Source organism: Apaloderma vittatum, unplaced genomic scaffold (genome assembly GCF_000703405.1).
Source record: "Apaloderma vittatum isolate BGI_N311 unplaced genomic scaffold, ASM70340v1 scaffold3062, whole genome shotgun sequence".
NCBI lineage: Eukaryota > Metazoa > Chordata > Aves > Trogoniformes > Trogonidae > Apaloderma > Apaloderma vittatum.
Window position 1 is genome coordinate 82,424 of NW_009702894.1, and position 27,832 is coordinate 110,255.

At 43.3% G+C, this 27,832-nt stretch overlaps 1 protein-coding gene across 1 annotated transcript; it reads right to left on the reverse strand.

The window, feature by feature from the left end:
- Window positions 1–5,644: 5,644 nt before the first annotated feature.
- PTCHD1 (patched domain containing 1) lies at window positions 5,645–26,631 on the reverse strand (the record flags this gene model as incomplete). Its single annotated transcript, XM_009864388.1, has 2 exons — window positions 5,645–7,455; window positions 25,971–26,631. Coding segments are annotated over 2 exons (2,316 nt in total), but the record flags the coding sequence as incomplete, so codon positions are not given.
- Between the last annotated feature and the right edge of the window lie 1,201 nt (window positions 26,632–27,832).

A 27,832-nucleotide genomic window follows, 5' to 3' on the forward strand; every position in this document is an offset into this window, starting at 1 on the left:
GGACTTCGGCAGCAGTTTGGGAGCACAGGAAGCAAAGAGAGAGATAGCCATTTTATTTTAGGCTTATGCTATACATTGAGATTCATTATACAATTTTTTTTCCCTAAATTAATACAAAAATAGTAAAAATAGGTTAAAAAAAGCCCAAATGAAACCCCCTGACATCTTGCAAGCCATTTATTTGATGCACAGATTAAGACTTCTTGGAGCTTAAATAACCTAAAATTATTTATGCTGAATTTTTTTGTTTTTAATTTTCCCAAATTAAAAAAGGCGATGACTTGCAGAACGCCAACAACATCATACCAATTCATGCCTGAGAAGCAGCTGCCCCAGGCAGCAGGAAGCTGTGCTAGGACCACAACAGGGCAAGTGGTGGCACATTGGGACATTCTGCTCTGCCCCAACCTGTGCACCATGGGCAGGAATACACATCTGAATCCCCTCCTGGAATACATTTGCCATGTCTTTCTCAGAAAAAAACAAAAACAAACCCAAAAGTTGTCCCTTACACTTTCCTGGCAGTGGACAGGTTTCACAAAGGTTCCCTGGGGGCCCATCCCTGCCACAATTTGGAACTGAAGCTCCTCCCTGTTCTCTAATGAGATTGGGGAGGAGGCGAAGGGAGAATAAGTTTTCCCCTGCCCCTGCACTGGGCTGGGATCCTTGGGGGTGCCCTGCAGTGACGGTGTGATGCCTGGCCACGGGTGCAAGATGCTTCCCACCTTTGGAGAGGGGAAGGGACTCTCTCCCTTCCACTCCCCATTCTCATCAGACCTGCGTATACCCCAGGAAGGCTTACTTATTGCAAAATATTTATGAGAAAATAAATTACAAGTAGTTTTAGTGATATATGTAGGGATAAAGCCATGGAAGAAACACTTCGCCCCTACAGAGCTAATTGTACAATTTGATTTGTGTGGATTGGGGTTTTAACACCTGCGAAGGCAAGGGAGGAAAAGGCTCTGAGTAGTCGTTTTTCACCAAGGTCTTCCAAAAAGCAGCTTCCCATGGGGCTTGTGCTTTCCCACAACCCTGGGAGCTGCCGGGCTAGGCTGTGGGATGAGGACATGGGAGATGATCCCACCGCAGTGCCTGGTCCAACCTCCCCAATGCCCACCCAGCAGAGCTGTCCCTGCCCTGCCTGTGGTCATGTCCTGTCCCTGGCTCCCGACCACGCAAGAGGAGCTTCGCAATTCGGTGTCCACAGTGAACCCGAGGCTGACTCCTGTTCACCCTGAATCTCCTTGAACACGCTACCTGCTTCCAAAGCCAACAAACAGAGGAAACATCAGTTTGCCAAGTTTTGAATCAACCAGTTCTTCTCCCACAAAAGCCACTTACAAAAGAGTTGGTTTTGGGCTTTCTCACTGTTTTTAGGAGAAGTCATGGTCTTCCTTCTGACTCTCCTGAACTGTTTTATTCTCTCTTTGAATAAATATAAAAAAGGTGTTGGCTGAGGTGGGATTCGGTGGCTCTCAGGACAGTCAGCCTAAGGAAAAGCATTTAAAAGTACACCTTGCGATCGACAGTACATGCTTTACCTGACTTCAGCGCTGGCTCAGAAAGCTTCTGAGAGCAGATGTGAAAATCCTCACGTGGGTCACAGTAACATCAGGCCACTTTGGTACTTTTCAGGTTCATACAGCTGACCATAATGAGTGTTTGCTTGCCTTTGGAAAAGAAGCTTTTTCTTTGCCAGACAGGTTTTTCTCAAACTTCACCGCTTTAGTTTTAATCTAACTAGAACATTTTCATTTAAAGCTTTGGGCAGAAAATTCTGGCTTCATCAATGAATTTTTATAGCGTAGTTGTTCCAGCTACACCAACTTTTCTCTCTTCATTTTTACCTCCAGGTAGAATACTTGTGAATTGAAAATGAACTTGTGCTAAGACAACATCAGGAATTATGTTACAAGAAAACTGGACTGATCTTGATGGTCATATGCACTTAGGTTGGTTCTTTTACCCCATGCTTACCCCATAGTAAAAATATACTGTACACCATACCTTACTGTATGGAAATTTTAATGTTTGTAGAAGATATATGTGCTCAGTGAGCCACAGTCCTATATAGTCTTGTTAGCCTTAGCTAAAGTTTTTGCTGTTAGATTTCAGTCAGTGCCTGACAGTGTATAATACTCTGTTCTATTCACTAAATTTATAGAAAAATTGGGTCATCTGTATTGCCAACAAAACCACAGTGATACCTGGGCTAAAAAGCCACTTAAGAATATGACAAAAAAACTGCTTAAGCCTAGGTAGTCTTCCAAAAAGGAGGGTCAGCAGTAAGGGCAAAGTTTTACGCACAGTTAGCCACTGGGAGTGCTTTGGACTGAGAACAGAGCACAGCATCTGCACCACATAATCAATCGGTGTGGCGAGGACCAATTGACTTTGGTGAAGAGAATTGCTCCAGAGGAAAAAGTCAAAGGGGAGGAAGGCCAAAGTGGCTTAGCATAGTCTGAAACCTTGAGAATATGCCGTTTCTGTTCCATGTTGAGGTATTCAAGCTACCTATAGAGAAGGAGCATTTGGTGCATCTCTCAGACACATCAGGATTCAGGCAGAAATCTCATGGACCTGGGCTGAGTACGCCTTGGGCATTTTCATGACTTTACCACACCAAGCCTGGGAGTGGGGAGCGGAGTGGCCAGTTGAGGTGAAATGCTGAAAAACATACATAAGCTGGTCTTGTCTCTGTTTTGAAGATGCTTCAGAGACTGTCTCCTGCCTGGTCTGCCCTTCCCTATGAGGAGAGTGGCTCAGCTCCTCTTCCTCCTTCCAGTCCTGGGTGACCAGCAGGAGTTACTCATTACTGGTGGGGTAACACGGCACTGGGGGGAACTGCTAGGGCAGGAATCTGCCTTTAAAAAGATTTTTAAGAATGGGCTGGACAGAAATGATTTAAATGTCATTGGCTCTGCCTTGGGGCAAGCGGGTGGGCTGCATAAATTCTCACCCTGTCTTCTCTGGACAGCCAAGCATGCCCTGCGGCACTTTGCCATAGGAGAGTCTCTACATCCTTTTTCTGACAGGTTTGGAGACAGAGGAGTAATTTTATCACTGGTTTTATCACCTTCCTCGAAGATCTCTGAAGGCCTCACATGCTGAGATTTAATGAGAGATCTGTGAAACTACAAGCTTGTCTTTGGACCTCTCTTTAAAGATGCTCCTATCTATGCATTTCAATTAGATGTGAAGAGGTTTATGGCAGCCATCTTTGCATCTGGTGTTTGTAAGCGACAGCATCAGGGACAGCAGAGGTGTAAAACCAGTGTTTGCCGTGTATTCCTCTAGGCAGTGTACAAAAAACTTCTTTCACACATCTCTCATTTCCAGGCATCCCACAAGTGGTTTGCAATTCCACTGCAATTTTCAGCTAATTTGCTAATGCCCTCAGAAGTTTAAAAGCCACTGCAGATGCCTGTTGAACAGCCAGGAGATTGGATGATTGTTATTTAAATGACATAATGACCGTCACATGAAATCTACAGTGAAAGTATATTTAGGGAATGATTTCTGGCTATGGAAAACATAGCCCCAAGCCTGAGTTTAAAGCAAACAAGGGAAGCAGATCTTTCCCCTCACTTCACATTCATTTGGCTGTCTTCAAGGTGTCTGCCTGACTTCTGCCAAGGCTGAAGCTGTCGTTACAGCTTCCCAGCTGCTACCACATCAAATGTTGTTTGTTCACGCAAAGAGCCTGTGCATTCCTGGACACAGTTTCCCGTCCTTCTGGTCAGCAAAAGGACTTATCCAGGGGAGAGTAAATGTTGCCAGCTGCACTGCTGACTTGTTTTGCTAGTCAGTATGTAACATTTTGCTTCAGGGCAAAATATCCCGTTATCTTATTTTCTGCTAGGGAGGAAGCTTTTTGCTTGAAAATTAATATCCACTAGGCAGCATTTGCAGGTTTTGCACAGGGCATCTGAGGGGGGGTCACCTGGGACTAGATGCTAAAGAGAAGTTTCATGCAACAAAGCATATCCTGGGTTTGAGAGCACAGACGTAATCGCCGTACAGGTAACACAGGCAGCCTCCTGAGCCACACAGCTCCCAGTAGTCCAAGCTCCACGGCTCCAGCAACATCCCATCGTCTTCCTGATACTGTCATTGAGGCAAACACCATGCCAACTGCTGACAACTTTTCAGGCACTCTTACTTTCCGGATGAGCTGTTATAAAGGAGTCTGGCTGCAACATTCTACCTCGTACCACAAAGCCACAGCCCCTGTGCTCCTGAGACCACCCAACACACCAGCCAGCTTCCTGCAACCGGGCTTTCACAGGCGACGTTTAGTCAGAATACTCTCAGCAAAACCTATAGGATTGGCTTGCATATCCCCACTGGGGTTCAGCCACGTGACAAAATCTTACAGTAATGAGCCTGTCGCTCTTAAGGGTGGAAGGGGAGGAGGAGGAATGAGATGCTGCTTTATCAATATTACTCCACATCACAGATGCTGACAGAATTATTGATTTAGAACTCACAGCTCCAAAAAGACTCCATAATGTAATCTTTTTAAAGGTTTTTTTTTTTCTTCCCTCAGATGTGATGTTTTCAATAGGCCCCTTAGATAAGGGCTCTTTGGGGATGTCGTTAAACTTGCTGCTGCTAAACCGCAGCCTCAAGCTTTGGTTTGTTCCACACAACACTCATGGTCCACTGTCTCCTGGAAGAGCCCATAGCTGCATGGTCTACTGCTTTACAGGTACTCTAGGAAGATTGAGGGATTAAGTTATACATTATGTAAAACTGCCCACTAATCCTCTTAGTGTGCATTACCAGTGAATGGCCTGAAATAGGCTCTCGCTAAAAGAGCCCTAACATTCACTTCCTTGATGACATATTAACATTTGAGGTTTGTGTCATGGACTGTGGTGCTGAAATATTCAGTACACCACCTTCTGTCTTCTGCTGCTAGATCCACTCACATGTGTTAGTAGAGTGCTAATAAAATTACAGTTGGTAAAGCAGATTACATGTTTAACTAGTAGCGAGACATGTATAAAATAGAAGTATATATTTTCTACAGTGACAGAGTCACTGGGATTCTTTTTTTGTTCTTTTTTTGTTTTTATAAGAAAAAGAAACAGCTATAAAACCATGATTAAAAATGTTACAAGGGATGATTTATATTTTAAAATAATTATATTTTTAGAAAAAAAGTGATTTATAACATAAAAGTGTTTGGAAAACATTTGGTTGCTGTGTACTGCCTCCTTTCCCAGTACAGTTTGCTATCTGTTATACAGTCTTGCATAAATGTTTAGATTAGGGGAAAAAAGAAAAATTAAATGTGATGGCTAAGACCTATAAGAGCTGACTCACTGACTTGAGTTATTGCTGTGCAGAAAGTTTGTAAAGCCTTTACATCCTGCAAACATTTAGTGCTACTTCAGCCTTGACAGTTGACCTTTCAATCTGATCGGGTTTAGCCACAATAATTGCAGCATCTGCAGTACAGGCGATGCAGAAGCTACTTAGGAACCCAACTTCTCTCATCAGATCTTAGTTCATGCATCTAAAATTCAAACCCTCTTTGCAAGTGTGTGCAAATTCTCTTGTAATACCTGTTATAGGAGCTGAGCAAGGTACAATTCCTCGGCTCTTTTTTTTTTTTAAAATTTATTTTTAATTTCTCCCATCGTTTTGAATACTCCTGTATTTAGTTTAGAGGGGGGAGAGAAAACCTCCCAACCCCTTCCTCTCTCCAGATATTTAGTCAATACTGGTTTCTTTTTGTTTTTCTTTTCCATCAGTAAGACTTAGTGTAAAAAAGCAACAAACAAACAAGTTAAACTGTTGTAATTTGGTCAACCACTCGGGTGCTATCCATATCCACCATTTCAACACACTCTATTTCCTCACGGTTTTCAGGATTCTTCTTCTCTTTCCTCTTCTTTTTGGACGGTGGCAGGAAAGTCAGTATCACAGGTAAAATGGCAAAGCAGTGAAAGAAGGTGACTAATGCTATTAAAAACAAGCACCTGAACAGTGTACGGGTCAGATTTGAAGGCACAGCTGCAAGAGGAATCAGACCAACGATATAGCAGAGGTAGCTCTGCAAAATAGCTACCCCATGCACTTCCAGGGCATTTTTCACCCATTTAGTTCTTGTGAACTCTTTGCCCAGGACAAAGGTTGATAACAGTGGAGCACAGTTGTCAATCGTATAATTAATTCCGTAAATTAAGCACAACACAGATATACAATCTAGTTCCACTTTCCACAACGTCATAAAACCTATAACTCCAAATTCAACTGAGGCAACAGTTAGAGTGAGCCAGACATTGATCAGAGAGTCTGCCACCAGGAATGCAGAGAAGAAGAGCAGAAATAAAGCACTAATGCAGGAGTTTTGTAAGGGGGCTCCCACTGAAGAGGCATAACGATCCATGTACACAAACGATGGATTGAAAACGATGAATTTCACCTTGGAGGTGAGAGAGAGCTTCCTCAGTGTCTCCAGGAGGTCATAAAGTTCTTCCCTCTTGGTTTCCATTGTCTTGGCCACCAAGAACATCCTGGAGGCCACGACATCGACTTCGTTGTTGTATTTCTTGGAAAAGATGATATCCTCTGAAAAATGGGCAAACTGAGGGGTCTTCAGGAAGGAGTTCCTCAACATATCAGTGAAGTTCTTCTTGGGCAGTCCGGTAGATATGTTGAGTTTCCTAAGGTAATTTAAGTAGCTTTCAAACCAAGATATCCTGACAAAGCCCTTGGTATACTCCAGCACGTCCTCCTGCACACTGGTGTTCCAGTACTCTATCGACTCGTAGATGTAGAACCCAATCACTGGGCTGTAGTTACTGAAATACTTCTGCTGGGCAGTCGTATACTCAATGGTCCGTGTCGCGGTCGCTACGATGTTGCTCAGGTCCGACCCTTCACTGACCTGCAGGTAGCCCATTAAGGCAAAGGAAATATAAACAAGGTAAAAGAGAACTACAAAAGGCTTGACGTAAGTGTTTGTTATCCAGTCACAATAATAGCGTTTCAGGAACCACACCAAAAGATGACTCTCATAAGTGCTCGTTTCCTCTGAATCTGTCGTGTCCTCGCTAAATTTGGCTGTCAGAAGAAACCTATACCATGCAGGCTTCTCTTGCAATACCTCTGGCTTTGGTACCTTTCTGCAGAAGATACTATGCTGGTAGTTGTTTTCTATGTAGCCAGTAAACACCAGGCTGGAACCATAAAAGGAGAGTACATAGAGGTAGTTGAAGAAAATTGCAATACAGGAGTTGCAGCAGAAAATCCTGGCTGCTTCAATGTTAGTGAAAGGACTGGCACCTATTCCAAAAGTGACCAGGTACATGGCAGTGGTGAGAGAAAACGAGAGCATGGAGTCTGCAAACACGGCGGCAGTCCTCTCTTTAACGTGTTGGTCTTCTCTAGTTTTTCTCCAGGAGGACAACATTTCAAAAGTCCCATATAACCCATGACCTACAATAGAGAACAAAGCAAGTGTTTAAAGTACTCAAATCAACATGTGGAAAACTGTAATGCGAACATGCTAAAAGACTCAAAGGAGACACGGCTGGCCACTACCAATGCTTGGAGTAAACGTCCTGCAGAAGAGAGAAATGATTATGGAGGTCTAAGCCACAGGAGCGCATTCGCTACCTGACTAGCAAACCTTACTGTCAGAGCTTGTGGAGAGTTCTGCGTCACTGGCACAGGGTTGACGAGTTAAAGAAAAAAGGTTTCATTTTCTTTTTTTTTTTTTTTTTCTGGTTGGCTGCTTCGTTTCATTATTTCGGAGTGCCTGTGATGGAAGATGCTTTGAAATTAGTTTTTCCTGGTGATGGGATTTGACCTGTGGTGAAAACAAAGAAATATGACCTTGAAGTGCCCATGGTAGAAGCAGAGCATTAGTTGGCTGCTTTGTAGAAAATCTGTAAAAAATGAAACTTTCATATAAGCTAAAAATCATTGTTTAAATCAGCCACTGATTTCTCCACTTCCTGTAGAAATCTTCTATTAGGACAAAGAAATCCTAGAAATGGAACAAACAAACAAAAAGCAGAAATAAAGCAGAGCGGTAGAACTGATACGGAACTGCTTAAGGCATTGGTCTTCTTACTTTAATAAAACCAAATGCAGCCCTATTTTTCTTGTCAGTTCCTTCATTTTGTAATGTATTTAATTAACTCTAAAATGGATATAGCATTAGTGACAGGAGATGAAGACTTAAAATCCTGTTTAACCCCCAAGTGCAGGTAAATTGGGAAAAGTACATGGTTTTATCTTAATCCCTGGTTGGTCATCTTCCTCTTACAGTTTCTGTTTTGTGACTGATGACCAAAGTGCATGTGGAAGATACAGACCTCTGCTCTCACACAGTGCTCCTTAGCTGGGAACACAGACACCAACCAGCTACAAGGTAAGAGTGACTGCGATGAAAGTAAATTGATGTTTTACATAGAGATGAATGGAAAGATATGGTCTTTGTATCACACTTAAAACATAACACTGCAATATCTTCTCATAATAGTTCATATCATGTCTATCTTACTTAATAAATCCTTTCCATCCAATCCCACCCTCTTTGCTGCCTTCTAATTGCTCCTCCTCCTTAATCTTTTTCTATTTTTGCTGTCCCCTGTCTACCTCTCTGGTCTGCTCTTTTATTATCTCCTGAAAATCCCCAGAGCCAGTCCATGCTGTTTTGCTCTTACCCATTTCCTGATAACATTAGATAAAATGATCGGTGCTGAATTAGTTGCTGTTAACACTGAAGTCTAATCACTGGAATTTTGAAGCTGATGCTGCAGTTAGGCAGGTCAAGGTAATTCACAGGTCTCTGTTAGAATTTCAGGTTGTCTGCAGAGTAGCAAAATTGCTGTATTGGCTCTGCTCTTTCCACCTGTAGAAGATGATCACTTTTGCCACAAGGGCTATGAATATTGGTCAAGAAATACCCAAACAAATGCTGTATACTGAAGAACCAGAAAACCAGAAAATACATTAGAGGTGTTGGAACTAGAGGATCTTTAAGGTCCCCTTCCAGCCCAAACCACTCTATGATTCAATGATTACACTTAGTCTTAAATGCTTCACGTATGAGAAACATTTAATTAAGTTGACAAAATTACCCTTTTATGGTCAGTACCTTTTACTGTACGAGCAACTGTAGCTGTAGTAGTCCACCTTTCCTACAAGGAATATCCTGTCTATTTTAACAGATGGTAGAGCTGGCCATTCTGTTAATGCTGAAAGAAACAGGTATTGGGTATTGTATAAAGAATTCAAAATACAGAGCTCATCTTATGAGATAACAGGAGAGCTGGTGTATCTCCTTATCATGGCCAGCTGGTACTTTGAGTAACAAAGTCCGTGCTCTCATGTGTATCTGATATCTTACCTATTTGGAGTCACGGCACGGATCACGAATGTCCAATTTGTAGCAATATTATGGTCCTGGTTTTGGTATGGCATTTGGTATTCATCTTAATTTTCCCAAACAATGTTTTACAGCTGCTTTCAGAGGCCAGGTCAAGACTGTCAATTTGATAACTCGCACCATGCTCCTTCTTAAAGCTAATGGGGAATACTGGAACTCCCCAGACATAAAATCAAGCAAAAAGCACAATCAGTGACTGGCATCCCGTTGCTAATTACGCTTCAAATAGTTATGTTCTAGGCTCAGTAGGGAAAGCTATTAAGCTTGCTTTCAGTGTGTTCTTTGTAAAGACGGACTGACCTTTATTTAAATGTAACTGATCACTTGCCAAAGCAGGGAGTGAGAGGTTTAATCCATTTATGGCTCCCATAAGTCCTGCAGACAGGCTCGTCTGAGAATTTCACATGGCATCATATGCATTAACTTTGAGTGAGCAAAACAGAATAAAATGAGGTCATTGAATATTACAAATTACTTCCATCCTGAGCTTTAGCTATAGCATGTTTTTGTAAAAAAGCATTTCAGCGTTAATAGGCTCATGCCTAAAACCACTCAAATAGCTGCATTAATTTGGAAAGGCTTTGACTTTGTAATGAGAAAACCACGAATTTATAGCTAATTAAATATGATGCCGAACACAACTTTATAACAGGTATAAAATTTTGGAGAATATCCAATAACATCATTCTTAATATCACATATTTCCTTTAAGTAGGAAACATAAAACCACAATTTGCTCTTACATAATCTTCAGGGTTACCCTAAAATGGAATCTGATTTAGAGAACTGCTCAAGTAAATGCACAAAGAGGCGTCACTGCATGTGCTCCACAAAGCCAACAGAAAACCCCCAACATTTAGATACTCTTCTATTTTACGCTAGGTTCCTTTTGTTGTTTGTTACACAACCTGCATGCTAGGAATTGGTATTTTCCTTCAGTTGTACAATCTGTGATTCCTTTGTCCATTTGTATAACAGCTACAAAATTCTCATTTACCTTTAGGGAGATAAGCCTAAATTACAAACTTACACACTTTTTTGCATCAGTGGCACCACTGACCTGATCCACTGTCCTCTAAGGAAAAGATTAAGCCCAAACTCATGCACAAATTAGGCATGGCAGTCTAAAGATTAGCCTTATTTAGCTAGAATGGGATTTACCTAACCTAATTTATTCCCCTAAATACCAGCTACAAGCACAGCTAGGGGTGACAATGTCCAAGGTTGTCTAACTTGCTGATGCTCATAAAAATCTAACCCACAGATAATAGGCCAGATAGCTCCATAGCAGTATTTTGTGAGAATTTCTATCATTTTTCTGTCATTTCAGAGTTTCATTTTTTGCATCCCTAACCAATTTGCACCAATTACCTGGTGCTATGTCTACTCCCTATAATATTAACAAGAAGGCAAATTTTTCCGTGCATATAAATTCTGTAATTGCTTTATCTGATTTTCCCTTTTTAATAAGAGATTTAGACACAAATCTGTAGTGATTTAGAGCAATTTGTTCATTATTCACAGCCATTCAGTAAATAATAAATATAAAATCAAACAGCTAATGGGGTACTGGAGATCTTTTCCTGTTGACATTTGCTATTATTATTCACTGGTCGTGCCCTAGAGTCAGGCTGTACAACCATGAGCTAAAGAGGAGTACAGGAAAAGATGGGATTTTTTTTTTACGGAAAAGAGGTTCTCAAAGTGCAAAGAAAAACATTAGGGGAATAGAAGAAAGGTAGTGGAAAAACTGAGGACTAAATTTTTTTTTCTTTATTCTCTTTTTCTGCTACTTTGCATTGTAGGAGATACTCCTACCACGTCTTGGACGACTGAGGACAGAAATTATGGTTTCTGTGGCCAAAGAAATTAAGAAGATAGTCACTGTTATTTCTGAGGAGTTTATTTTTTTTACAGCTATGGTGAACTACCTTTAATTTTAGAAGCTAATAACAATACCAGCAATAAAACCAATAAATTATGCCTAGCTTAAATACAGGCTTTTACAAGTAGCCTGAAAAATACTATAAGAAGTTTCACTCCTCTTCTTCAGCACTGAGTCTTGCAATTACACATGCTTCACAAAATCAGTGCAGAGCATTCATGAGAAGAAAAAGCAGTTGTAGGAAGCTGTGAAAACTAAAGCAAAATTTTCTGTTGCTTAAATTATCGAATTATTTACCTCATTTTAACCACTACTTATGTGCAGGCGCTTAAGCTGTTCTTTTTAGTACCATTTTAAAATCTTTTAAAAAAAGAAATGCATCCTTTCCCCTGCTAAATGGTTGTTCAAGCAAGAGCCCTTTATGACTGGGCATTGGCAGCCCAGGCCTAAAGTTGTCTCCACTCCTGCCTGACAAAGGGCAAGACCAAAGCAGAGAGGGGGGCAGGGATTTAAAGAGGCTGTGAAAGGGCAGCAAAATGACCTCCTGGTCACTGGAGTCACAGACCAGCTCTTTATTCACTTGGCATAGGCACTTCCCTAACACAATGGCTCCTGCCTGCTTTCATTGTTTAAAGATTAAAGGATATGTTCAATTTTACACTAAAATCATGTGAAGTTTTTATCTTACCACGATAATACAAGGTTTGAGTATTCAAACAGATTTCTGCTGTAAAAGAAAGGAAGGGGCATGACTGAGAACAAGGTTTTGGTTCCTCTTCTTGCAGTTTTACCCATGAATGAAAGTACAGAATAGGTACACTGTGGGTCTCACTTTTTTTGTTCTTTCTGTTTTGAACGTTTCAGGTCTCTCTGTGTGTTTGATACTTGAATAAAATCTCTCCGAGTAAAGTACACTTACAGGTTGTGAAGTTCCAGCCTTCTGCACGGAAGGTCGCATTTTAAGGGTAATTAATTTTATTCATCCCATTTTAATGCAGTGGCACACGAAACGCTAATAATGATTGATCTCCACCTCTGTGAGGCTGAACGCTGCACCACTGCGTATGCTGCCCATTAACTGCCAGAATTAAGACTAATAAAGCACCAAACTGTCTTCCTAAGGGGGCAGACTTCTCTAGCAGCAAGCTGGGTTAAGGGGTGTTTCCCTTTTCTCAGGCACTGGTTCCCCTTCCCTACCAAAATTTGCTGCCGCCTCGTTGCTAATTCCCCTATTTCTGCTCTAAATTGGACTAACGGAATGGTTGGGATCAGAAACATCAGCAACCTTTTTTGGGGGGGGCAGGGGTGTGGTTACTTTTTAATCAGAAATCTCTTCTTGACACTAATGGCACGAAAGACTGGCTGAAATTGGGAATGAGTCACAGTGGGATGCATGGGAGCCTTGCAAACTGGGTAGGCAAAAACTTGAACTGGAAGCATGCTCTGACAGAGTTACTGAGGTTAACACTGGATTTTGATTTAAGGTTTTTGCTTGTATTGTAACGGCTGCATCCTTGTAACACTATCGGTTCAGCTGGATGAATGCTGTCTCACTTAGGTTGATTTAAGCCTGAATTCATCCCCCTGAATAGGAGTACTTGTCTGCAAGAGGAATTTAGTGTGCTGTGAAAAAGTGTGTGAATTTACAGAGGGCTAGCTCTGTTGCGCCAACTTTCTTTCCGGAAATCTCTGAAGGACAGCCTGATTCACTTTCAAAGTGGAATGAAATATTATCTGCAGAGACAAACACACAATGAATTAACATGAAATAGCTAGGATGCTATAAATTCATACCCCAGCTTGCCGCCAATGCAGACAAGGTCTCAAGAACTGCACTTGTGCAAAATTAGTACCTGGGAGATCAGAATCACTCTGCAAGAATTGCCCTTTCCAAAATGATACTTGTAAGAACATGTGATACAATGAAGGTGCAATGAATTTTCCCAGCGGACAGCATTAAAAATAACAATGTATGCTGCTCAACTCTGGGATTGCTTTCCCCAGTAATGTCAACAAAGAGGCTGAGATAATTTCGCCCTGCTGACTTATTTTTTCCAGCTGGACTAGTGATCTCATCAGCTCCCATCTTCTGAAAAGCCAAGGGGAACTGCTAATCCAGACTCCCTTTGTCACAGGAGTTGCAACCAACCAGTTGTTGACTGAACACACAACCTGCCTCATGCAGCCTCTCCCAGCACGCACGATTTTAACTCGGAACATACAACAGGTTCAAAGCGCTACTGAATATGCAGGCAGAGCAAGAGAATTTGCACCGAGTAGAAGCAAACATCTGGCTTCATACCCTGTTCTCACTAAAACGATAAAATACTACAGGTAACCATGATCCTTCCCCACGCAGACAAAATGAGCACCAAGCCTAACTTATATGACAGTTTGTAGCAATTTAGTGGCATGTCTTGAACCGATCATCATCCGCATGCTGTTGCAACAAGGTGTGGGTTACTCTAACCAAGTCCACCTTTGTGGTGCATAAACAGTGCTGCCACATAACAGTTTCACCGCATGAATGTCACACCTCAAAGAGTGTGCTTATAGTTGGACGACCCACCATGCCCAGACTTGCCCATCCCAAACACTTTTGCCGAGAAAAGAAAACACATGACAAATCCTGCTTGCTTTTCCTATGCTTGCCTGAGCATTTCTGAGAGCCCTGTTCCAGTGTAGAGTGAAATCCTACAGGATACTAGCATCCTGTAAGGTACTCATCTGATCAGCTGGGTTTCCAGGCAGCAGTGTTCATCTCAGGAGAATTGTGACAAGGGGACTGAGGGTTGTAGACTGCTGAGTAGTCTTAAATGCACTCTCATTTGCCAAGTGAATGAGGTCTCCGCCACCCAAGCACCGCCTTGACTTCATTTCATACCTCCAAGCACAGGTTCAAAGGGCAAGTAAGCCTGAACACTACGTGCAAGTGTGGTACTTGGATAAAGAAGAACACACACAGAGTGATATGGAATGGAATGTACTGGTGTAAGCATAGGCTGTACATATTGCAATGCTTTCTTTACCTCCTCTCACATAGACCCTACATGTCTGTGCTGGTAACTAAATTACAAGTGTGACAACACACCTCAGAAATACCACGACAATGTTATTGGGTAGGCAGCATTTGCAACTATTGTTTTAAAGACTGCTAAATTTTACATGCATAACACTAAGATTTACTATGCCTGCAGATGTTAACATCTGACTTGGGATTTTCCCAAAGGAGAAACATACTGAAATTAAATATGTCAGTGTGCTAGGCATCTAGGCATGATACCAGCAGATCAATCTCTGGGATTGCTTTATATTTGAATATTAGTCATTCACACTCAATTGCCAGGCTGGTCTCTCCAACCATGCTTAAAACAGCACAGTCCATCCCAGTCAGAAAGCACCAGGCATGCCCCTGTATTCTTCAATTTACTACCAGGATCAAAACCACTAGCGTCTTGGCGCATTCACACCAGATAAAAATCTGCCTCACTCTCTGGAGAGAGTTGTGTTTTGTGCTGTATCTACTTGACAACAAAGTAAGAGAAAACGAAATGTTTAATAATATGTTCCCAGTAACTGCCGTTTCACAGCTGTGGGTGGCTGTGCCCACAGAAGCGCACCACTGAAGAGAAAGTGTCCCCGTACAACACGCTGTATTGGTTGGTGCATGCAGAGAAGAAATCTTCAACTGGTGCTCAGTGCTTCATGCTATGAGACCACAACGTTATTTTTAGTTGTAGATCCCGCAGAAAGTCTCTCTGGGCTGTTAAGCCTCTGCTCAAATTGCTTAATGCACACGCAGAAAAACTGGGAGCATCTGAAAATCCAGCACAAGGTTTATGCCGCATTTAGGTCTCGTGCAGCGCTGCCAATCACAGCTTAAAAGAGGGCTAAGTTCCTCACCAGACTCATACAGATCTGCTGCACTGGAGTCATTTTGATCCCAGCCTTCTGGCAATGAATCTCTGACACAATATCCTGCATTTTCTTTGTTTCTAAACTTCAGAGAATCATAGAATGGTTTGGGTTGTAAGGGACCTTAAAGATCATCTAGTTCCAACCCCCCTGCCATGGGCAGGGACACCTCCCACTAGACCAGGTTGCTCAAAGCTCCATCCAGCCTGGCCTTGGACACTGCCAGGGAGGGGGCAGCCACAGCTTCTCTGGGCAACCTGTGCCAGTATCTCACCACCCTCATAGGAAAGAATTTCTTTCTAATATCGAATCTAAATCCACTCTGAGTTTGAGACTGCCTTCCTTCCTCTTACCACTACGCTCCCTGACAAAGAGTTCCTTCCCTTCTTTCCCATAGGCTCCCTTTAAATGCTGGAAGGCCGTTACAAGGTCTCCCTGGAGCTTTCTCTTCTCCAGGCTGAACAACCCCAACTCTCTCAGGCTGTCCTCACAGGGAGATGCTCCAGCCCCCATTACCTTTGTGGCCCTGTTTGAGCAGGTCCATGTCTTTCCTGTACTGAGGAAGCCACAGCTGGACTCAGTACTCCAGATGGGGTCTCATGAGAGCTGAGCAGAGGGGAAGAATCGCCTCCCATGACCTCCTCCCTTGACCTGCTTTTGGAAATGCAGCATAGATTAGCCCTCTGTTCTGTGAAAGGGTTTGTTTGGGTCAGGTGTAGCCCTTTCTTACACTAAAAAGTACATGTTTGCACAAAGAATGCACTGACAAAAAGAAATCACCCTCAAGCTCTCAGTCTCAACCTAAAGGGTCAGGATACAGTCAGTGATGCCTGAGGTACATGATGCATCCTAATGGTATCTTTTATCATGGCAAACAAGCAATGATGAGCTGATGTTTTATAAAACAGTACAAATCACAATCTAATTTTAAGAGCATGATCTACATATTATTATTGAAATGACAATCACTCTACGTGTGAATCCTAGCTCTGAAGAAATACATACACACACAAAAGACACATGTAGACATACCTGTGATTTTTTTTCTACCTAAATAAGGGGAAAAGAAACAAGGAAAAGAAGAATTTTAAATAAGTAGAATTAAACAATGGTTCAGTATTCATAGTCCAAGTCTTCACCATGATCCCTAATCAGTAATGGTAGTAACATGGTTTGCCACTTTTTTTGTGGTTTGTGTATTTTAAAGCTATTATTACAAAAGACATCTTCTCACTTAATACTGAATTTTCAAATTATTTTTTTAAACCATGCCAAATTAAATGCAAATTAATAGTGTCTTATTATAACGATTATATGGGTAATTCAGCACCTGTGTAGTTAATGTGGAATAGTCCCATTGATTTCAATAAAGTAAAATTTACCGATTTACGTTTTGCGAAAATGCTGAGTTTTCTTGCTTGGATCACCTTTTTTTTAGTATTGAACCAATATAATATTTGATATTTTGTTGTTATATGGGTAGCAAGAATGTCAGATATGCACATTTTAAAAACAGAAATAGATTTAAAAGAAAAATTAAGTGGCTTGTTTTGAGAAAGACAGATATGCAAAACAAGTTATAGTTAATAATCTGCTTTTGTATCTAAAGGGAATATCTAATTCCACTTAAGAATCGGAAAAGGCTTGTTTTGGCGTTTAAATAGCAGGCTGTCAACTTTGTTTAAATGTGTTACTTGCTTCCCTCCGTTTTCACGAAAGACCTGGCAAAAGTTAAAGGTCATATTTTGTTCAGCGCAACAGAAGGAGCTGAGCACTCGCGAAATCTGGTTTTAGCTGCTGGAATATTTATGTCTGCACAGCGTGCTCCTCTCCTGTCTACCCAGACCCCGTGCAGATCTGAACCGAAAGAATTTGAGCCAAACCGCATGTGCAAGCCTCTGGGTTCTGGGGCAAATTGCAGAGGAGCATCTAACTCTCGATGGCCTTCAAAGGATCTCCCTGGGTGGGAATCCCTTGCTTCTCCCAGGAAAAAAAACTTTAACTGCGAAACTTCAGAAAATCTCCCAGGAAGCATTGAGCCCTGCCTAAGTTCTGATTTGAAGAGACAGGGAGGAAGGCTTAGCTTTGCGCTGTGGAGGATGACAAGAAGAGGAGGAGGAGGAGGAGGAGGAGGAGGAGGAGGAGGAGGGCACAGAGATGCTGCCACCCCGACATGGGGTGCAGATCCCTGGATGCGTGGGGGGAGCCAGGACCACCCTGTGCACCAGGGGAGCCACACAGCATGGGATGCCAGGATAGTAAAAGAACGACAAGTGTGGCTGGCAAGATGGATTTCCCTGCTGATGAATGTACCTCAAGCCTCACCAGCCAAGGGGGAAGTCAGATGTAGAGTTATGTGTTAAGTACTACCGGGCTCATCTCGCATGTGACATGCTTAGATTCGTATCGGCAGACAAAATTGCAAACTGATTTTCCCCACAAAGTGAGTTTTTGAAGATTTTACGCATGCTGCGTAAAAAAAAAAAATATGTGAAGGTAAATGAAAGCTACCTGCAACCATCTGTGCAACGTTAAAGTTTACCATGTTACAGAATAGCCAAGTGACATATAGTACACAACAGTTCCTAAAGACAGAGTAGAACACAGTGAGTGCATCTGGGGCAAAGTCGTGTTTTAAATGTTTTAAATTTCTAAGCCCACAAGCCAAAATATCAATTGCTTCTAGGAGTGTTTTCGTAATGGAATATGGATTAGTTTACCACACTTCCAAGTTCGTCTTTTCTCGTAAGAAAGCTGCAAACGAAACATCTCAAGCATACCCTTAAATTCTCCTATTTAAGTGATGTTTGTCATTACTCTTACTCAAAATACATAAATCAACCATTTGTGAACACAATGCTCAAAAAGAAGCAAAGCTTCACGTAAAGCACATAAGACCTATTATGTTTCCTGACGAAAAAAATCATTACAAATTTAGAACTCATCTTGGGCTTTTAACCAAGCACTCAGACTTAAGATATTCCAATTTAACTTAATTCATCTCTGCCAGTGTCCTCTGCCAGAACACAGAGATCTTATAACCTGAAAATGACAGGCCCCCTCCCTGTCACACATGCCTCTCAGCTATTGCCTATTTGGGGGATGTCATCTATTAAAAGCCCAAAATGTGCACCATCTCTCTCATAGAAAGAGCTAAACTGAAATGTCATGTCAATTCCTGCTGACGTTCCCCAGGTCCTCATTGACTATCCAAGTCCAGTATGCAAAGTATACCACAAAGATAAATATATATACACATATATATTTTTTTTTCCCATATGCATAGAGACAGCAAAAGGTTTAATTTCTCTAACGTGAACTTCCAATATACTTTGATATACGTGAAAGTTCCTCTGGAGGGGCTTCACTACTCAAAGAAAATCAGGATGTCTGAGGCAAACTCTCAGTACCTTTGACTGGGACTTCTCTTGACAAACCCCTCCAGTAAGTCTTCGCATGCACTGGCTTCTCTGCAGTTAAAAGAATGCAGACAGTAAAACATCTTTCTGCTAGTTTGCACAAATGAATACTTGTTAAATGCACTGCATCACCTGTACCACACTTCTCATATGAAATAAGTGCATATTGGAGCACCACCAGTCAACAGGCAACACCTGATCTTGCTCAATGATCATAGGGTACTTGATTTCAATATTAAACTGTTCTGTGGATGGGCTTCCTACAGATACAGCTCCTCTTTTCCAAACAGGATTATATTTACTAAGTCATCGACACTTCTGAAGCCAAGCAGCACGTATGTGTGCAAGGATTTGCCTGTGGGTTTTGGTGGTAAAGGAGGGGAACATGGGTTCAGGCTGTCTCTGTCGCCATCACAAACAGCTGGGTGCAAGCTCTGCTTGCCACTTTCATGCTGCATGGGAAAGGGCTGGTACAGACGTCTAAAATACTCTGCCACCATTTGTGTTTTAAGCCTATTTCCTTCCCATGCATTAGTGGCTTCCTGGGGTTTGGGTTCCTCAGTGGGCTTAGGACATCATCCTTCAGGAGGAGAACTGGAGAGAGGAAGATGAGCGGGTGGGGGAGGTGATTAATCACCTTGCCTTTGGGTGGAAAACACTGACTTTGCTGAGCAGGTTCATTGGTACATTTAGTGGTGCGGCGTGGCCTGGGGGCCTGCTTCTGCTCTTCCCACAAGGAATAGAAATGCTGGGTGATGCCTGAGGTACTGCAGAAGATGCATTTCTGCATAGGGAGCTCAGAGAGGTGCAGGCACTGAGGAGAGAAAGATGAGAGAGAAAAAAGGAATGATGAGGAAAATGACATGCATGGGATTCTGCTCAGGGCAGATGAAACCAGATAATTTTATTTATTTATTTATTAGAAGGGGAATGAAAGGGACAAAATGTTTTAGGAGTATAACAGAGCTGTGCAGGGCTGAACTGGGAAAGCTGAGCAGATGGAGTGACAAAAAACCAAGTGTACTTTCAGGGCACTCCTGGAGTCCTTTGGCAGTGTGAAAAAAGCAGAGAATAAATGGTGGAAATCACAGGGAGATGTGAACCAGCTGAGATATGACTGCAGGGTATGGTATGGTATGGTATGGTTTGGTAGCCAAGGAAGTTATTCAAGAACATAGGAAAAAGGGTAGGAGCAACGGGCCCAGCTGTGGCTGAGGAGAGAGGTGGATGGGAGAGAAATTAGTAAAACCACCGGAGCTGGGAGATGGGTAAGATCTGCTGGAGGAGGCTGATAGAGACTGCAAATGAGATGGATGAGATGGGAGAAAGGGGTAGAGGGGGCAGCCAGCTGAGGAAGGACATGCTTCTTCCTGGCAGGAGGAGACGGCATAGGGGCAGCCAGACAGGGAGAACGAGAAAGCTTAGCTTGGGGAATAAAAACAAGAGAGACTCAGTGAGCTTCACATTTTTATTAACAGACAAAAGGAAAATCATTGGAAAAGGACTATACAAAGTCAAACATTTGTGTGTGTATGCTACCTTTGCGTGTGGATTTAAGGACACCAAGGAGACCTGTGCAGGGGCTGGTTCTCTCTCTTTGAAGCTCTCTGTATTTAACCAATGTTGACACTTCAGTTTTATTGAATATAGCAAACACTTGGGTGCTTGATAGCGAGAATAATGAATGCTTTTAGGGTGTACAAATTGGCATATGTTGCAATTATCTATCCAGCATGTTCTTCCAGAAAACGGAAGAAGGAGCCTGTCCAGGTGCCTTATTAGCACTGTGGTGCAACTCCAGTGAGCCACATGAGCGGGCACATGCTGGCCCGAGCACCCTCATTCTCTCAGGGTTTTCATGCTGGTTGTTAGCTGCCCTGCTTGGTTTAGCGACCTGTTGCCTTCGTGGTCCCTAACCTCCAGCAATCCTCTCACGTGCCTTTCCTGCACTTTCACTCCCATCACCAAACACACTTTCCTCCCCTCCCCTTCTGTTTCCTAACATTTTCCTCCCAACCATCTTTCTCAGTTGCCTCTGACCTCAGACTGCATCTTCGATGCTCCAACTTTTTGTACCCATAAAACCCCTGTACAAATATCTCAGCTCACTCCTCCCCAGCATGGCTCTCTCCCCCAGGTAAGCCACGCACTAGGTGTTTCCCCCAAAAAATTTGTGTTTCTGAGAAGCAATCAGCATTTCTCTGCATCTGTGAGGCGTTCCCATGAGCCCTGGTACCTCTGGGTACACTCCCAAAGCCTTCTGCACCTCTCCTGCTCCTGTGCCACTTCCTGCCAGCCAGATGCAGCCCAGTGCAGTCTCCCTCTCCTCCTGACTTTCCCCCTCCAACCATGACTGAACCTGTGACCTGCCCCACACTTCCACCTGCTTCTTCCCAGTCGTCCCTCCCTAGACCTGCTCTGTTGGCCACCTTCTCCTTCCCTATTCCCAGAAAGGGCGTACCGACAGGGCGGGACGTGACGGGAGGACAGAAGGACGCCGTAAGAAGAGGCATTTGCCCCTGTTTTGCCGAGTTTCACACAAGGCAGCTATCATTTCCTTTTGCAGCAAGCTGCAAGCTCAAGCCGCTCTCGTAACTGCTAACTGGTTTTCCCCTGCCAGCATCAGAGGCTAAATATAAGCCCATGGAGCCAGCCCCGCGTCCCTGCCCGTATCTGGCAGTGCCTGGCATTCCATCGCGATTTCACAGAGCTGATGCTTTTCACGAACTTGGCAGCTGAAGAGAGCCGCCTCTCCCTGAACAAGCTGTAGGAGTTTCTAGAGGAATAGGAAACAGATTGCTAGTTTTCTCTTCAGTGCAAAGGGCGATATTGCAATTTTCTTCTGAGTCCCTAAGTTAAATGCTGTGCTCCACCTCTGGGAAGTGAAAAATATCACGCCAAAAATTTGTTCAGCCAGCGCTGCTTGTTGCCCAGTCGTTTGTTTGCTAACACTGCGGGTTTGGATTTTTTTTTTTTTTTAGGAAACTGGTATTTTTACAGGATTGGCAGTTATTAAACACCATTTAATGCGTAAGGGAAACTTATGATGAATATGTTAGCATCTGTGCCAGACAAAACATCTGTAGTTTTTAATGGAGCAGGCAACAGGAAATAAGAATTTTAATTCTACTTTTCAGTTGACACTATAAATCAGCTATTTTAAAATCAATCAAATAGCAGAATTTAATTTTTTCGTTCTTAGGTTCAAAATCAAATAGCCTTAGTTCAGTGAAGTATCCCACATGAACAAGGCATGTGAGTAATCTTATCCTTAAATCGCTTGTTTACACACTGATAAATGCAGATGATAGTTAAAAAAAAACCATGGAGGCATATGCTAATTCAAAAGATGCCCAGATGAATGGTGGGAGCCTGCCAAGCTTCACAGGTTTTAGGCTTCACTTTCACGTTAGAAGTACCTGCATAAATCCAGAGCTGACGAAGAAAGTTCCCAGTTTGACTTGACAAGATATCCCTAGAGAAGAGAGCGGCTGCAGCCAGCCTGCCCTCCTGCTCTGCAAGCCGGCCCCCGGCACAGCCCCAGGCACTGCCTCCCGCCTCTCTCTCTCACGCGGAACCTACGGCCACCAAAGGGGACTCCTGCTCTTTTGGTACCTGCTGGAGAAGTAAGTCTCTGACAACACCTCTCCTGCCTTCAATTTCTGCCATTCAGTTAGCAACCCGTGAGGACTAAGAAGAAGCCTGCCACAGGATACAAATACTCAGGCTATGTGCAGTGACCATTGACTGAGTTACTCTGAGTTAACAAGTTACCTGTCGTGAACAGTGTTACAGTAATCTGCCTTAATTAAAGCGTAGGGTGATTAAAACCTAAGCAAGAAGCGTTTCAACCAGTATGTCATATTTAACAGGTGCGTTAGGCAAAAGATGTTCCTGCCTACACTTACAGAGTCTGAGCTTAAGAGCACAACTTAGTAATCCATGGTAATATAATAACTTAAAATTGTCCTACTGACGCAAAAGCTCCAAGGATTCAACACCTACAGAGGCTGGCACCCTTCACTGTAGCTTGTTTGTTCTTGGAAATGACTGCTGCTGAAGCGATGTCACAGAAAACAGGATCAAGTATTACAAAGCACAGTGAACGCAGTATTTTGCAGACATACTGCCTAAATTATTATAACAGGCTTGTGACTGGACAGAGTATTTAAACTACTCAGAAAGGAACTCTTGAAAATACGAAAAAAAGCAGATAACTGCAAAACACTGCTGACCAACTCTAGTTAAAGCATCTCGGAAGGGTAGTGATGGTATCAAGATGAACTTAATGAAGAAATGGAGTGAGCTAAAGAAGCTCAGCATGGACAAGGGTAATCTTCCAGGTACTGGTTGGAATAACTGATTGTGCCAACAGGGTAGAAAGGGACATGAAGTATCCGTGAATTACCATGTGCCACCAACCAAATGCCAAACATTTCATACTGCCGAAAAAAAAAAGAATGTCATATGGGGATGCATGAACAGGAGTGCCATATGTAAGACGTGTGAAATCATCCTCCTACTCTGCCTGCTGCTGAAAGCCTCAGCCTGAATCCTGCGCCTGGATTTAGGCACTGCACTCCACGGAAGATGTGGAGCGGCCAAATGCAAGAAGATTGCTGGAAGTCTGGTAAGCATAGTCTGACAGAACCTGAGATGAGAGGGAAAGAAAATACGTAGAAAGAAAAACAAAAATTGTTTTCCAGATGCAGTGGATAAATAAGGGGGACAGCTGAGTTACAAAAGGGGAATTCAGGTCAGACATGATGCAGGTGCCGTAGCAGCAGTGCAGCGAAACACAGGGGGAAGCAACCCAAGGAGGAGACAAAGTGCAGAACAAGAAGCATGTGTTAGGAAAGACGTAATCTTGTCCCATGGCAGAGGGCAGATGATGTCTGGAGAGTGTCACCCCCCTGCCTCCGTCTCTGTGATGCTGATGAAAAGTTAAAAATCCTCAGCTGCTATAAACCAGGGAAACTTCATTAATGATTTATACCAGGAAAGGGGCCTTGCCTTAAATCTATCCAGTGTAATAATTTTTTCTATCTAATTTTTGCTTTTAGCCATGAGATTATGGGTAATAGCTATGGGGCTACACTGTTAGCCAGAAATCCTTTAGCTTTCTAAAAGTCAGTTAATCTATGATCTAGTTTGATGGTCACTGAAATTAAGTAGTAGTTCAGCAAGGGTGGTTTGTGTCTCTAGCCTCCGGTTACCCTGAGTCAAACCATCCTTTATAAGCAAAGCAACATATAGGCATGAAATACATTCTGAAACACACTGCAGGGGCAAAAAAAAAGGAAACCCTGCCTATCTAGCTCTCTGCTGGTTTAAAACAGCTCTCACTAAAGCCTCCAGAATTTCTTCAGTACCTTCCGTTCACCTGTTGATATTTCTGTCCCTCGGGAGATTTTATGCAGCTAGGGAAGCAGGAAAGATTCACACGAACTTGACTGCTCTGTCTTGACTTGTGCACAGTGAGAGCTGAGGTGCATATTTGAAACTCACTCTTTTTAAGAGCGGAATACTTCAACTAAGCAAGACCAAAAAAAAAGCCCCAGAAAAAAAAAAAAGAAGGCAGAGCTTGCTCTACAGCTTGGCAGTTTAAGGATCACTAAAATAGAAGTCTTCAAGGATTTCAAGTCTCAGCATAGTCACTATTAGTGAATTAAAGATCTGAAAGGTTGTCCCAGTGAGCAGATGCTTTGATCCCTAAACAGAGCTAATATTTCATATTTCTGAGTCGTCTTCTCCAGGTACTTTCATTTCGTATGACTGGACTTTAGGCTGCTTTTCTATTACTCTTGCAACACATCCGGAAATCCCCTCCTATGTACTATTTTATGGAATATATACTACTTGGTTTGAAGAATTGAATTTTATAATAAATGTACAGGCACAAAAACCCACAAAACAAACCAAAGACTTAGGTCAGAGAGCTAGCCTTCTTTTGACGCTGACTTTCTTGTGCTGTATTTCCTCTAGATTATGATACAGTTTAATTTTCACGGATGCCATCCGAAAAGGAGAGCTGAGGTAACGTAGCTGAATTCTCTTCGTCACTGAATATATTCTGTATGCTAACTGGTAGTGCGATGCACTGAAGCATAGTCTTTAATTAAAGTGCAACAATACCACAGCTACAGTACGAGCATGGCATAGGAACCTGGTGCTGGGTATAAAAATAGCTGTGCTGAAACGTGTCACATCACTACATGATGTGACTAAGTCAGTGGAGACACTCTTACACTTGAAATCTGAAGTATTGCTGAGCAGTGATTTTCAGCTGGGGAAGCTGTGATCAAATCAATGCACGTATTATTCTCCATCATGAATAATGGCGTGAACGAGGACATATTAAACACCTACAGCGCACAAAGCTTTTCACACTGGTTACGAACCAAACACAAAGAGGCTGTGAACTCTCCAGAGCTCTGTTTTGTCCTCCTGCCTGTTTGGATACAACGCGCGGCATCCCCACACACATCCTGGTGCCAACAGGAGAGGGCACTGACTCTGAGCTGAGAGCAAGACGATCACCCTTCTCTACTTTCCTTACTCTCAAGGAAAACAAAACAAAAGGAAATCATCCTGCATCCCTTTGCAGCGAGTGAAGGTGGTACGAAAACTGGGCAGATGAAGATGCCTCTGCTGGCACCAGAGCTGGGGGAGAGCAGCCAATGCTGCTTCCCTCCACGGCTGTGGTGCCGGCTGGCCGGGTCCGTCCCTGGCCAGGGGAGGCAAAGCTCTCCACCCCAAGGCTGTAAAACCCTTCCTGCCCTTGCTCAGTCAATGTAGGGTCTTCAGGAGAAACATGACCCAGAACCAACCACCACCCTTAGCCCATGGACAGGTGCCTGCCAAGCCACGACACCACTGCCCCGCTCTTCAAAGGAGCCAGCGCTCTCTAAATACTCAACACGCGCAGACCCTCTGACTTGCTGGCACAGCCAACGCTGTCATTGCGGCATGGAGAGGGGACCTCTGCAAAGGTTTCCCTCCGATGCCTGCCACCAAAACCAGCATCGAGCATCCACAGAAAAGCAGCAGCTGAGCTCTGCGCAACACGCAGCGATTCACACATCCCTGCTCCTCGCTACTGCGCGGGCAACGACAGCCTACAGCAGGATGCTACGCCGCACCGGAGGCCTAGAAATGATTTTAACGTCCCGGTGCGGTACAGACGGCTTAGGAAAAGAGGCCACGTGGACTTGGCACGGGGCAGCGTTGTGGGGAGGAGGCACCGAGGGCCATGCAGTGATGTTTCTCTGCTTGCTGGGAAATGCGTCAGGGAGGCACAAACACACAAAAGAGAGAGGAGATAGGAGATAGTTACCTAACATGACGAAGGGGATTCCCAGGAAGGTGGAATTGTATTTCCCACCAGTGAGATTGATGATCCCAGCTGCAGTCAGGGTGGCAAGGGTCACGGTCAGCAATCCCAGCAGGCCAAGCCAGGGTTTGCTGCGGACACAATCCTGCATGGAGCAGCAGAGAATGGCCAAGGTGACCACAAGGACCAAGCTTGTGATCAGGTAGCGTTCTGACACCCTGCTCGTCTTCTGGAAATCCTCCTTCAGCGAAGAAGAAGTGAAAGGATACATTTTGACTTTCCTGTTGGATTTCTGGAAAAGTTCAACAGTGTCACAAAAAATGGATTCCCACTTCTCTGCCACCATGTCATTCAAGGAGTTGATTGCCTGCAAGTAGTAGGTGAGCTGAATGGCTTCTGCAGACTTCACCCGGTCTTTGCTGTGCACAGTAACCCCACCAAGCTGATGCCCGTTATACACTTCCCTGCCATCCTTTAAGTGAGTAATCGGATAAGTGATTGCAAAATTAGTTCGATTAGAAGAACGAGCAGCCTTTAATTCCTCCAGTACATGCACTATGTCGTCCACTATGCATGTCTTGTCATTGTTCAGGATACATATATGGGCAAACGTGTAATTGAAACCAGGTCTTTGAACTTGGATCCTGGTCACAGCAGAGTGCAACTACAAGGGAAGCACAGTGCAACTACAAGGAAAAAAGAAATCACACACGTTATTCATCAGTTCATCTCGCGCAGCAGCAGCCAGAACAACAGCGTCTCCTCATCTCCATCCCTTCCCTATTTGATCTAAGCAACAACAACAAAAGTTCTGGTAACTGCAGTATTAATAGCACACTCATTGCAAAAAAAAAAAAAAAGGAAAAAGGAAACATGCATTAAAATAGCTGCATTATTCTCCTATGTCCTTTGCTGGTAACTTGAGTGTGTTGTGACTTGCATCTGTATCATGTGCATCTGCTAGTTAGCCTCTCTAAAAAAACCTCAAAGGGCCTGGACCTCCACTCTCAAGTGACCTGGGTGAACATAAAAGGGAGAGCTGCAGCTTGACCACATCCGGGGATGCTGTGGTGCTCAGGACTGCCTCTTGACAGACATTCAGGTACAGAAGGCAAAAGAGCACTGTGACCAGAGGTGCCATCTGTGCAGGACGCACCGGAAGCCTGGCAGGGGACTAGCACTTGCTCTGAGTAAAGGAGAGGCCACATCTGCATGTCCTAAGCGTAGAGACTATTGACATCGCAGGAATAAGATAGCTGGCATTAATTAATTTGCCCTCTTTTCCCCTCTGTCCCTCCCTCATCACATCCTCAGCAAGTCTGAGAGCGGGAAGCAATGACAGGGAATGACATTGGTTTTCTTTCAGTCTCTGAGAGGTTCTGTTCATCAGCGAAGGCCCCCCAATTTTAGGGCCTGTAGGTTATTACCGCTTATTGTTCGGTCTAGCAGCTCTTAGTGCAGCCTCCTTTGTAAGTTGTTTTGCATCCTTCTGAAATTCACCATGCCTAAGCTTTGACCCAAACTGCATTGAGTTATTTTTGAGCATCAGAGAGGTGGGAAAATTACCCTCTCTTCCTAAAAAAAATATAGAAATCTCCTGCAAACTTTTCTCAATCCATTTTAGTCAACACAGAAGCAGCAAGAAATCTAAAGGGAATCGCCCTAATAGGCTGGGGTTGCATTTTTTTCAGAAGTAAAATACTGAATTTGCCAATTGGGGATCCTTAGCAATGCACAAGCTGGACTTTTGCAAGTTTTCGTTTCAAAACATGCAGGTCTCACCCACCACCATCACTGTTGAATTTCTCCTGTGCTGCTCTAGTTGTGTAGAGAGCACCAAGACCTTCTGTAAGGATGCTGCCGAG